Source organism: Microcebus murinus, chromosome 10, assembly GCF_040939455.1.
Source record: "Microcebus murinus isolate Inina chromosome 10, M.murinus_Inina_mat1.0, whole genome shotgun sequence".
NCBI lineage: Eukaryota > Metazoa > Chordata > Mammalia > Primates > Cheirogaleidae > Microcebus > Microcebus murinus.
The window spans coordinates 46087529-46101454 of record NC_134113.1 but is presented as its reverse complement, the minus strand read 5'-3'; the positions used below and the strand labels follow the sequence as shown (position 1 = coordinate 46101454).

The 13926-nt window shown below is 38.1% G+C and overlaps 1 protein-coding gene across 2 annotated transcripts in view; it reads right to left on the bottom strand.

The window, feature by feature from the left end:
• CPM (carboxypeptidase M) overlaps positions 1-3466 on the bottom strand; it is an 80763-nt gene extending 77297 nt beyond the window's left edge. Inside the window, exons 1-2 of one of the 2 annotated variants that reach the window (XM_076007176.1) lie at positions 3404-3466; positions 2933-3095 (exon numbers count right to left, since the gene is read on the bottom strand). In XM_076007176.1, coding sequence (XP_075863291.1) covers positions 2933-3092 — 160 coding nt within the window. In that variant the 5' untranslated portion in view covers positions 3093-3095; positions 3404-3466. The remainder of the gene's footprint in view (positions 1-2932; positions 3096-3403) is intronic. The other variant, XM_076007177.1, reaches the window with a different exon arrangement.
• Positions 3467-13926: the final 10460 nt, after the last annotated feature.

The window sequence follows — 13926 nt, the reverse complement described above, 5'->3', positions numbered from 1 at the left end:
GACTTAACAGAAGGCAGGACATCTTAAAACAGAGATGGGAGAAAATCTCGTTTAAAATAGTACTTAGGGTTTTGTGTATGGCAGAACAGCTCCCTCATTGCGATCTACTGAAAGTGAGACCTCAACACAAAGAATAAAATGGTCCTAAACTAATTTGGGGGTGGATATGGAAAGCCTAAACTGAGAAATCCACAATAAATACATTAGTATTTGAAAGTGGGATATCTAATGGCAGGGAACAAACAGCATACACATTTGCTTGCCTCCCATGGATCTTGCTCGGCAAATATTCAATCCATTAAATAAACAGATTTAGATTCTTGATTATGTTCCAGGCATCCCACCAGACAAAGGGGTTAATAGCAAAAAAGGGAGGTGTTCCCTTAACTGAATGGAAGAATGAATGAATCAATGAATGAACCGATAAACACTATACCCGTTCTGATTTTTCTGAACTCAGTCATCAGTCCTTTTGTTGAGTTATTTTTCTTGTTTGACCTAAGATTTTCTTTACTATGTCACTATTAGTGGGGTTTCCTTAAAAAGGGTCAACTGAAATATGATCAGTATACCATGGCTAAATCTAGATAAAAGGGTATATGCACACTCAAATTTTATGTCAGTTTCAAAAAAAAAAATTTCATAATCAAATGTTTAAAAAACACTAATAACAATAGAAGGTAATTATCACAGCATGTATCAATGGTTTCATAGCATCAGTGTTTACAACAGAATTAATCAGAAACTACACAAAGAGGTGAATAAGTAAGGAAATTCACATAATCAATAGAATAAAATACTATACAGCAACTAATTCACATCTGTAGACTTTGTAAATTCATGGAAATATTTAATGAAATGATGTGAAATGGAAAAAAAAGCAGAATATAACCCATTATTTCAACAACAAAAATATATGTGATATACATTTACAGAAACTAAAAACATATTTGGCTGGGTAGGAACATTACTTTCCCTCTGGGTAAGGTTGCCCATGTTAATACATATAATATAAATAAATGACTAGCACATACATCCTGTTTGCTAAGCAAACTTATCCTACACCAGAGGGCAGAATGGCTAGGGAAAATTGCCTATCTAGTACTTCACAAAGGAGCACCATCTTTTAATTATCACGCTAATATGCAGGGACACTTTTGCAAGTGACTCCCAGTTACTTGTGTATAGTTTAACCTACCACTTGGAACCTAATGGCAGATTTGGGATTTTTCTTAATCTGAGTAATTATTCAGAGCAACATACTCAACACAAATGTTTGACTGCTAGTGTCAGATTTTATTTTCACATGATAACCCTTCAGTACTTTAACCACAAGAGTGCACACAAGGTAAAAAAAAAAAAATTAAGCCTACTGGCTTTCACTGTTACTGTGGTTTGATTTCATGCAGGATAGATCAGAATAGCTGATTCACATTAGAAACGAGAGTCCCCAACTGTCTTTCACAAGGACTTTGTTTTTGGAAAACATAAAAACTCACAAAATCATTTAGTACTTAAAAGTAACAACATACTCATCATCTAGTGGTTTAAATGATGACTGAACAATAACTCAAGCTAGTTGTGTTCTATATTTCCTTTATTAATATAATTAGTATTCTTAGATCTTTTTTAATTGCTCTACTCTAGCCCTAGGGGGGAAGGATTTCAAAAGGTTGAATACATATACTGATTCAAGATATGATTTCTCACACATCCACCCTCTATAATTTTGGATTACAGAGCAATACAGAGTAATTCAGGCACCAACTATTTGGCAATGTTGTTTAAAAACAAAGGTACTGTTACACACAGCCTAGGACTTTTATTTTGCGTTGCACATCAGTATATTTATGTAATACTTTTTCTTTAATATAAAAACTGTGACCTTAATTTTTTTGAAAAATGATTACTTAAGAATATGGTAATTATGACACTCCTAATTGACTCAAAAGCTCAGAGCTAAAATCCAGGTAGAGTTTGAACACACTCTACAAAGAGTTGAGATCCAAATTACATAAACTTTATGAAACTTTCAATTTAAGCCTTAAGTTTACTGGTAACCACTTGAGGGTATCAATATAATAAAATAGGATTAAGAAATAATTTGATAACATCATTTGCCTTATCCAAATGATCTGGGTGCCAATCCTGGCTATAAAGTTTACATCTGTGTGATCTTGAACAAAATATACATAGTTTCTAAATTAAAACAATAATTATAAATGATAAACATGAAAATGCTAGAAAGAGTATCAACCATGGCTAACATATTATCTAGGAATTGTCTTCTTCAAATGGATACATTTTATGTACAACCTTTAATCATAGAGACACTTTTTCACAGAACTTTAAGCCACTGGGCTAATTACACATGGCACAAATCTTACTAACGGAACTGTACTATTTAAAATTGAAAGAAATTTGTAGAAATGATAGCTTTTCATAACTTTAAGCCATAGGGCTAAATATACATGGCATAGAAATCTTACCTACAAAACTGCACTATTTTAGTTTAAAAGAGACTTGAAGAAATGATACTAACAATCCAAGTCATATTTAAAGAAGCCAACAAAAAGGTAAACTGAGATGGATAAACAGCCTTCTTTGGGAATTAATCTTGAGAAGGAACTAAAATACATCCCAGATAACCAATAACTGAAAGATCCAAAAAGACAGAACTCCAATAATGCAAAAGATTAGTGACACTGAATTACAATGGAGAAGCTCAGCAAAATTCAGTTCTTCCTACCATTCCTCCCACAAAACAAATAAAGCAAAACACATAAAAGCAGAACACGCCAGGTACGATTTGTTTTGCCCGTCTGGTGACCCTCAGTGTAGCTTCATGGACGGGGACATGAAGCTGCGGCATACTTAATGAATGAAAGGGGCGACGGAGGGCGTGGGCACGTGCGCAGCAGACGGACCCTACCTTCCACAGACTTCCCAATACTGTGTAAGTGAGTGATAGAACTGTAGCTTTGGGCAACGGTCTTCAAAAACTCTTCCATCCTTTCCTGGTGGTGGTAGCTGAAATCCAGCGCGGCTACCAGAGGCAGCAGCAGCCCTAGCCGGAGGCACGGGAAGTCCATGTTCTAGAGATAAATAAAAATAATAATAAAGCTGAGAACAGACGAAGGAGGCGAGGGCATTACTAGCTCCGGCTCAGCACTTTAGTCCCAGGGTGTCCTGACGCTAACGCTGCTCCCTGCTTCCTAAGGAGGCAAGAGTTGGGAGCGACCTCTTCGGGGTCTAGCAAGGCACGGGCAGCCTCGGTCCCTTCCGCCAGCCGCCGCCGCCCCCTCCCTCTCCTCCTCCTCTTCCTCCTCCTTCCCCCTGCGCCTCCGCCGCCCGCCGCCGGGCAGCCGCAGCAGTGGCGCCCGGCCCGCGCGCCCAGCCTCACCAGGGCCCAGGCGCGCACCCGCCGGCCCGCGGCCGCCCTGCGGGGCCGGAGTTATAGCCCGGTCAGGGGGCGGGCGCGCCCGGGCCCCGCCCCGCCCCGCACGCCCCGCCGGCCCACTCGCGCGCCGCGGGGCCCTCCTGGGCGGGGCCTCAGCGCCGTCGCACCTGGGCCGGCTGCGCCCGCGGCGCGCGGACTTTCGGGGCGCGGCGCTGGTGCGGGCGGGCGGCGGGGAGCCGCGGAGCCTTTGCCGGCGCCCCCGGTTGGAAGTGCGTCCTCTCCTTGGCCACAGCTGCGCCCAGGGCACGCCCGAGGGCGCTCCGCCGGGGGGCACTCGCTGTCGCCGGCTGCGGCCACTTTGGAGGCGTTTAGGGGCTCGGCGGGTTTCCCGCAGTTGGCGGTGCCGGGGCCCACCTGGAGCCGGGGACGCACCCTGAGCCCCGCGCGGGCCCCTGCGAGCTGCGCTCCCAGCCGTGCCCGGCTGCCCAGCTCTCCCACTCTGCAGTCGCGTGGGCTTTACGGAAGAAGAACGTGTGTGTGTGTGTGTGTGTGTGTGTGTGTGTGTGTGTAAGTTTCAAATGCTATCAAGTGTGGAGTCCAGGAAATTTTCCGACAAATTTATGTGGTGGGTGGGATTTGACTAAATCTGAGTTGAATTTAAAACTGGCAGTCACGTGGAAGAAAGCAGATCACTGTTGTAAATCCCATGCTTCCTCCACCTGTGTTCCCTGGGCCAATTTCAGTTCTCTCTTCCTAAAAAGCTGCTTTCTGGGACGATGAGATGGTCTGTGTTTGCACAAGCGAGAACAAAAGCTTCACTTAAACTTGAGAGGTGGTTTGTGGCGCGGGCCACCCGTCTCTAAGAGACACGCACACCCACACACTCTATCCCCTGGATTTGAGGAGCTCTGTCAGAGTAATGAGGGCCCGTGTATGGGCCTGGTTAATACAAAAAGTTTGAAAACCACTGATTTGAGGTAACATTCCTCTTTAACAGATTAAAAATACTGATGCAAGGGCCTCACTCCAGACTAATTGAACAGAATTTCTCTTGTTGAAGCCCAAGAAAAGATATTTTTTAAAGGGCGTTGAGTAAATCTCATGTACCTTCAAGAGTTGAGAATACAAATTATCATGACATGGGGGCCAATCCCTCCTCTGACACTGGGGGCTGTCAACTCCCTGTGCCTTGGTTTCCTGGTCTGTAAAATGGAAGTCTCAGTTGCACCTACCTAAATAAGGTTGGCAGGCACATTGTAAGAATAAGTCTGACAGGAGAATTTTCTAAGAGTTGGAAAATCTCAATATGACATTGGGTTTTTGAGTGGATATTTATTTTTAAGTGTGTAGCAGTTACCATGGTACATGTGATTTCCACTAGATGGCTTAAAGAAGTTCTCTTTCCATTGTTTCATTGACTAAGAGGTCTGAGAGAGAGGGACTAGGATTTGAGATTATTTAAATTTAGGCAAAGTAACTAAGGAATGGAAAAGGGAACTAAGAACAAATGAAGGATTGCTGATCTACTTTAAAAATCCCACATTTGAAGCCTCGTGGACACACATGTAATCCCAGCACTTTGGGAGGCCCAGCTGGGGGGATTGCTTTAGGCCAGGAGTTCCAGACCAGTCTGAGCAACATAGTGAGATCCTGTCTCAACAACAACAACAACAAAAACAAAAAACAAAAAAAAAGAAGAAAGAAAAAAGAAAGAAAGAAAGAAAAATTAGCTGGGCATCATGGTGCATGCCTGTAATCCTAGCTACTTGGAAAGCTGAGGCAGGAGGATGGCTTGAGCCCAGAATTTTGAGGTTGCAGTGAGCTATGATGATGCCACTGCGCTCTAGCTGGGGCAACAGAGCAAGACCTTATCTCAAAACAAAAAAAAAATCACATATTTGTAATAGAAGTAAGTGGAGGCAGTATGATATCCTATAGTGGTGCTGTGGCTGGAGACTGGAAAAAATGGTGGCTTCATCAATACTAGGATGGAGATTGTCAGGACTATTATTCCAGAAAAATAAAGGGGTGAGATATAGTTGAAATTGCTGCCCTTGGGGCTCACACTAGGTAGGAAGGGAAGCAAATTCAGGAAAGAGCTAATCAGAGAATGGAGGGAGGGAGTACAGAGGATTGAGGTCTGAAGGTTTAGGACATAGCAACTCAAAAGTATGGTCCAGGGACAGCAGTGACATCACCTGGGAGCTTACAGGAAATGCAGAATATCTTGTCCCGCTCCAAGCTGCTGATTCAGAACATGGATTTTAATAAGATTTCTAGATGATGTATATGTACTTCTATATTTGAGATGCACTGCTCCAGAGGGCAAAACAGTTCAGTGTCAGAATATGAAAGATAGAAAAATAAAATATTAGCCTAATAGAGTCAAATACTAATAGAGTCAAAGTTTAAGATTTCAGAGGTAATCTTTCTAAACATGACACCATTAAAGGTAAAACCATAATAAAAAGGCTGATAATTTGAAAACATAAGAATGTATGTCTCTGTACAGGAAAAGCCAACAGAAAGGTTACAAGAAAAATAACAAATTGGAAGAAATAGTTAATAGCTCTTACAAAATCAACAATGGACAAAGGGCATTAATAGGCAGTTCATAAAAGCAGTAACACAAATGTCCAGTAAACATAGTGAAGATTACTAACCTGGTAAGCAAAGAATTACAAATTAAAAGGATAAAGTAATATTTTGCTTGCTTATCATTAAGAAGGATAAAAAGATTGACAATACTTGGCAGTGGACAGGATCTGAGAAAATGGCATTTACGCTGTTTCAATAGTACTATAAATTGATACAACCTTTCTGGAGGGCAATCTAGGAATAAACATCAAGATTTTAAATGTGCTATTCCTTACTAGGAATTTATGCTGTAGAAGTTATTTGAAGATATGCTGCGTTTATGTATGTTAGGAGCTTCATAAGTGCCGCTGCTTTACATTGTGACAAAGAAGATAAAACCTAAATGTCAAACAATAGCAGACTGGTTAGATCAGTGGTTCTCAACTGGGGACATTATTGACCAAACAAGACGCTTGGCAATATCCGAAGACATTTTTGATTGTCATGGGTAGAGGAGGGTGCTACTAGCATCTAGTGCTGATTCAGAGGACAGGGAGCCTATTAAACAAGCTACAATGCACAGCATAGCCTCCCACAACAAAGAATTATCCAGCCCAAAGTGTCAATAATGCTGAGGTTGAGACAGCCTGGGTTAGGTAAAGAATGTTATAGCTGTACAATTAATTATTTTTCAGCCACAATACTACTGATGAAGGTCTGCATTTATTGATTTGCAAAGATAAATTGTTCAGTGGCAAAAGCAGAAAATAAAAATAAAATGAATAGTAGGATCCTGTTTAGGTAAAGCAAACAAACAATAAAACCATTCCTAGCAAAATGTTTCAAAGGTTACAAACATGCTGAGCAGCAATTCCTGAGTTGCAATGTTTTCATTTTCTTTTTTAATCTTTTTGTATTTTCTGAAATTTTTTTTGATAAACATGCACTATCAGAAAAACAATATCAGAAAAACAATAAATTTTAAAACAAAAAAATTTAATCAGAAAAACAATAAAGGCATTTTGATCTAAAAGCAAAGCAAAACAAAAAGCACACAAGCATTAGAGTTGAACAATTCTGAATGAAGACAAGATCTAAAATGTCTTTTGAGTAAATTACGAAAGTGAAGCGGAGGAAGTAAAAGTCACTGGAAATGGGATATTAAGGAATTGAAAACCCAGGGTATTTGATTGATCTTGCTTAAGGACTCTGAAGTTCCTGAGATAGGAGGAATTGGAACAGAGGGAAAAACTATAGTCAAGGGCTAAATACCTCAACAGATGTCAACAAGAATGGAAGAACAGGATAGCTAGACTTTGTGACTTTCAAGCTTTCTTTTTTCTTTTTTTTCAAAAGTGTCAAAAGGAAATATGAACAAGATTAAAGAAAATTTAAAAATCTACAAATTTTATGAACCCAGAAACAACCATTCTTAAAACACACAGCGGTATTAACCAATCCCCTAATGTTGCACGCTTGTTTCTGATATTTTACTACATAGCATATCCATAAACATTCTTAGAGCTAAATCTTTGAGCATATCCTTATCTCCTTAGGATCAGTTCTTAGACATGCAATTGCTAGGTAAGAAAAGCATATACATTTTTAAGACTTAAGATATTTGGCCAAATTATACACCTATAAAAATCTCATGCATATAATTTTCAAAATGTTAAAAAATAGTCTCATACAAATACAGAGCAAACACAGGTCAAGTTTTTATTTTAACTCATTAATGAGGAAATCATCAGGGTAACAAATCTGGTTCAGAGAAAAATATAAGAAATTATGTACATATATATCAATGTAGGAAAAAAAGAGAATACTGCAATCATCCTAAATGATTGCTATTAGACATAAACCTGATTAATGTCCTACAGATCATAAACCATAATTTTTGGTGCTATCTTCTTACAGAGCAGAAATCATTTTCATCAGTGAAAGACAAAAATTATATCTCTATTGGACAAAAGTATTAGCATCTTACCAATTTTCTAGAAGTTAACATCTAAATTTACAGTTGTAAATAACTAACAAGTCAAGGTTCAATTCACCTGGGGTCAATTGACCCTTGGGTGGGCTTGTTAGGCAATGCCCTAGCATAAAAACAAAGGCTACACAATCATAATTTTTGCCTTCCAAGCTTTGGATAATTTTTTTTTTTTACCAAAGGTCATCCCAATTTACAGTCCTTACTAGTGATATATGCAAGTGCCCATTTGGTCCTTCCCTATTACTATTGTCTATTTTTTTTAATATTTGCCAATTTCATAGATTTTAAAAATGGAATTATAATTTTAAGCTTTATTAAAGTGACTGAACATTTCCCTCATATGCTTATTGACCATTTATTGTTCCTCTTTTAAAAAATAGTCTGTTCATATCTTCTGCTCATTTTTCTAGTGGTATGTTAGTCTTTTCCTTCTTGAGTCATAGATTTTTGATATATTATCATAAAGTTTGTTATTCTTAAATTATGTATTTATTAATCTACATTTTATTCTAGTTCTTTGATATTTTTTTTACATGTACTTTTTCTTCTTTTAGTCTCATTTAAAAAATTAATTTTATCTTTTAGAGCAGCTTTAGGTTTGCAGAAAAATTGAGCAGAAAGTATAGAGAGTTCCCATATACCCCTTTCCTGTCCCCATCCATGTATACAGTTTTTCATATTATTAACATCTTGTATTAGTGTGTACAGTTGTTACAATTGATGTGCCGATATCAATACATTGTTATTAACTTAATCCACAGTTTAGGGTTCACTTTTTGCGTTATGCATGCTATGAGTTTTGACTAATGTATAATGACATGTATCCACCATTATAGTATCATACAGGGGAACTTCCTTGCCCTAAAAGTCCCCTGTGCTCCACCTATTCATCCCTCTGTCCTTCCCTCAGATTTATATTTTTAATCCATTTGGAACGTATTTTCATGTAGTGTGTGAAGTACGTGTTAGTTGTGTGAAGACGTTGTTGTGTTGGGTGTTCCAGTATTCCAAATCCTTGACCCCCCACCCACCAAGGGTTCTGCTGAAGTGTGTACATGTCTAGAGAACCAGGCCAGGCAACCCATCCTCCTTATTACTAGATGGGGCTTTGGTCTCAAAGAACCATCAATGCTTCAATAATGCTTCAATAGAACCATCGTCCAAATGAGTAGGACTGGGGAACTTGGCACTCTGAGGGTTTTTTTTTTTTTTTTTTTGCCAAGGTGAGAGATTTCAAGACACTGAGACATTTAGTAGTTTTCGCTGAAACAAAAAGAGAACACTTTAATATGTTGGAATTGGGTTGCAAATTGTCCTTTATTAGAAAAGACTGTCCTTTTTTCTGAGATCATGTCTTTCCTACATCTTTCTTGAAATTATTTAGGTATAAAACATGAAATTCACCATCTTTACCATTTCTAAGTATAGTGCATTAGTGTTAACTCTATGCACATTGTTGTATAGAGCACTAGAACTTCTCAAATTTTGCAGAACTGAAACTGTATACCTGTTGAACAACAACTTACTTTTTCCCTCTCTCCCCTGCTCCTGGCCTCCACCACTTTTTCTTTTTCTAACAATTTGACTACTGTCATATTCTACTAACATAAGTGGAATCATGCAGTATTTGTATTTGTATTTTTGTGACTGGCTTATTTCACTTAGTATTATGTCCTCAAAGTTCATCAATTTTGTAGCATGTGACAATATTTTCTTCTTTTTTAAGGCATTGTATGCATATAGTATGTTGTATGCATATACCACATTATCTTTATACATTCATCCATCGATGGACATTTAGTTTGGTTCCAACTCTTGGCTGTTATGAATAATGTTGCAATGAACATGGATGTGCAAATATCTCTTCAAGATCCTGTTTTCAATTCATTGGGATATATATCAGAAGTGGGATTGTTGGGTCATATAATAATTCTATATTTAATTTTTTTGAGGATAGTCCATTAGTCCATACTATTTTCCATAATGGCCATACCATTTTACATTTCTACCAACAGTGCACAAGCATTCCAATTTCTCTACAGCCTCACCAATGTGTGTGTGTGTGTGTGTGTGTGTATAGTGGCCATCCTAATGGTTGTGGTTTTGATTTACATTTTCCCATGGCTAGTGACACTGAGCATCTTTTTATGTGCTTTTTGGCCATTTGTATATCTTCTTTGGAGAAATGTCTTTTCAAGTCCTTTGCTGATTTTTCCATCGAGTTGTTTTGTTGTTGTTGAATAGGAGTTTTAAAATATATTTTGGACATTAAGCCCATACCAGATATTGCAAATCTTTTTTCCATACCATAGATTGACCTTTCACTCTGTTGATTGTTTACTTTGCTACACAGAAGTTCTTAAGTTTAATGCAGCATTTGTCTATTTTTGCTTTTGTTGCTTGTGCTTCTGGTGTCATGAAACTTTCCCCATATGTTTTCTTCTAGTTTTATAGTTTCATGTCTTATGTCTAGGTTTTGAATCCATTTTTTTTTTTTTTTTTTTTTTTTTTTTTTATTTTTTTTTTTTTTGAGACAGAGTCTCACTTTGTTGCCCAGGCTAGAGTGAGTGCCATGGCGTCAGCCTGGCTCACAGCAACCTCAGTCTCCTGGGCTCAGCGATCCTACTGCCTCAGCCTCCCGAGTAGCTGGGACTACAGGCATGCACCACCATGCCCGGCTAATTTTTTTGTATATATTTTTAGTTGGTCAATTAATTTCTTTCTATTTTTGGTAGAGACGGGGTCTCGCTCAGGCTGGTTTCGAACTCCTGACCTTGAGCGATCCGCCCACCTCGGCCTCCCAAAGTGCTAGGATTACAGGCGTGAGCCACCGCGCCCAGCCTGAATCCATTTTGAGTTAATTTTTGTATATGGTATAATGTAAGGTCTAACTTCATTCTTTCTGATGTGGATATCCAGTTTTCCCAGCACCATTTGTTAAAGAGACTATCCTTTCCCCACTGAGTAGCCTTGGTACATTTGTCAAAGGTCATTTGACCATATACACAAGGATTTATTTCTGAGCTCTCTATTCGGTTCCATTGATCTATTTCTCTGTCTTTATACCACTGCCATCCTGTTTTTATTACTATAGCTTTATAATATGTTTTGAAGTCAGGAAGTCTGAGGTCTCCAACTTTGTTTTTCAAGATTATTTTAGTTATTCAGGGTTCTTTGAGATTCCATTTGAATTTTAGAATTTTTTTTTTCTATTTCTGCAAAAAGTACCATTGGGATTTTGATAGGAATTGCATTGACTATGTAAGTCACTTTGGCTAGTATGAACACTTTAATAGTTTTAACTCTTTTAATCCGTGAACATGAAATGTCTTTTCATTTGTTTGTTCTTCCCCACACCTTTTTGTTGTTGTGTTGTTGTTAATATGTGTTTGTGTGAGTGTGTGTGTATGTATGAGAGAGTTTTAATGGTTGTTAATGTAGTTTAATGACTGTTATAGTAGTTTGTAGTTCTTTTTTCTAAGTTAACATTTAGAAAAATGTTGGCAAACCTATGCTTCCCATTTTGGGGACTGAATGGGTGAGATGATACTTTTACTTACATTTCAGTGTCAAGGACACATTGTCTAGACTTTAGAAGTAAGTGAAGCCTATTGAAAGCAGCCAGGTGGCCCTCTGACTCTTCTTAACCACATATCATCCTTAATAGATATTACCTCTCTAATGTCAAGAAAATCTGAGCCTCAAGGTACATGAAGAAAAATAAAGATTGCTATTTATAGCTAGAGATATGGAAAGGACATTAGCTTTAAAGAAAGGTTATTTATCTTCCTGCTAAATATACATCTCTTAGAAAGAGTTAATATAATGAATATGTAATATCTGTATACAGATTAAGTTCAAATCCCAATTCCAACACAGTCTAAACGTGGGCAAATTACTTAACCCTTCTGAACCTCAGTTTTCTTGTCTGTAAAATCTCTCTAGAAAATCATAGTACCTACCTCATAGGGTTATTAAATGAAATAATATATGCAATAGTACCTCACATAGTAAAATCTCAATAAGTATCACCTATTATTATATTATTATTATTTCACCCCACGCCAACTCATCACTTCATCAAACATCTAAACAGTACCTATTCCTTCCACTAATTCTACTGTTACAACTATCAATAACAATAGGTTACATTTATTACTTACCTTTTGTGTCAGGTGTAGCTAACTTCTTTCAAAGCCCATTTACACAATTTTGGAATAGATTATCTCATTTAATTCTCACAATATCTCTATGAGTTAGATGCTGCTATTATCTCTGTTTTGCAGATGGAGAGTGTTGGGAGAGGCAGTCCACCATGAGCCCTGAATGTCCGCTGTATGTTCTTGCTGGGTATGCCAAGAACGTGAGACCCTGATGGCCATTTCTAAGGGTTATATTTACCATGAACAGCCTTGAGGTGAGATAACATCTTCCCCTCAGATGAACAGTACGCTGGTTGCTCCTCACTATAAAAGCAGTGGATTCCCAGGCTCAGTGTTTTTCGGCTGTCATGCAAACCCACTGCCTTTGTATCATCCACCTGGCCCCTTCACATTGCCCCTGCAGGACTTGGGGAGCAAGAGGAACCAAAGTAAATGTGACACTCATGCTGCTTGCTGTGCAATGAATAATAAAGTCCTGTGTCTCTGACCCAGTAGTCTCATGTCTTCCGTCAGCATCTTTGAAGCACTACCTGCCTAACTTATTAGCTTGCAATAGGGTAAAAATCTTGGATTCTGACAAAGAAGTAGCCTGTTTATTTGACAGTGTTCTTACTAGATTCCAAGCTCTGCAAGGTAAGGAACTTGTCTGTCTTCTTCATTCTCGTACACTGAGGACAGAGTGGAGTACCTGATGTACAGCAGCATTTAGGAATTACTTGTTGAATGAATATGTCAGATGATGTAAGTGATTTGCGTATGTATTTCATGCCATTCTTATAACAACCCTAGAAGCAAGGATTACTATTTCCCTTTTTATAGATGAGGAAAGTGAAGCTCAGAGAACTTAAATAACTTGCCCATGGTCACACTGCTAGAAAATGATGCAGTGAGGGTTGAAACCCAGTCTTGCGGAACTTTAAAGCCTATTGCTCAAGAATAACTCACTCAATAAGGAAGAAATTTTTTTAAGTTATTTTTCTTGTTTTTAAAAGGCATTTTCTTGAAATTCCACATGTAGAATACAATATCTTTTACTCAGTGAGTCTATTGCCTGCTACTTCCCATGTATCTGAGAGGGTCTTGGTATTTATTAATAACCTAGGTCTGACTTTCCACCTCCCCTGGTATTATCCCTACCTCCTCCACACCAGCTGCCCAAGTCAGATCTATACCTCCACTAAAACTGGATTTGTAAGTTCTTGATAAAAATAAAAGAGGAAAGTGACTTTATAATGCCATAGAATGGAAAGATTGCTATTTATACCCAGAGATATGGAAATGGTTAGTAGAAAGCTAGATGGTTTTCATTAAGGTCCAAAACTCTATCCTTTCCCCTAAACATGTGAAATTACCATGGAGTGATATCTAAACAGTGGGACCCAGAGATTTAAAGAACACAGTTCAACTCAAGCGCTCTCTGTTTAAAACAAGAGCTCTCTAGTCTGTGCTGTTTGTCATTTAAAAATTGTTCCTTTATTTTTTTATTAATAGACTTTGTCTTTTAGAACTGTATATCTTTTTCATAAGGATTTGTGACTGTGTTTTCTGTTTGTTATGCAAGTTGTCTATCAAAATCCAAACAGAATAGTTCTTTTATTTTGGATGTGCAACAATAAATACTTTGGCAGTGCTTCGGGGGATTTATAAAGGATTTGTGTACACATTTGTGTTCATGATAAATTTCTGAGTCCTAGAATTTTCGATGGCACAAAGACAGAAATAAAAGGACTAGGAAATGCTATCTAAGTCATCAAAAAGTACACCATCGTTCCTGGAGGAATGTATCAATAAAT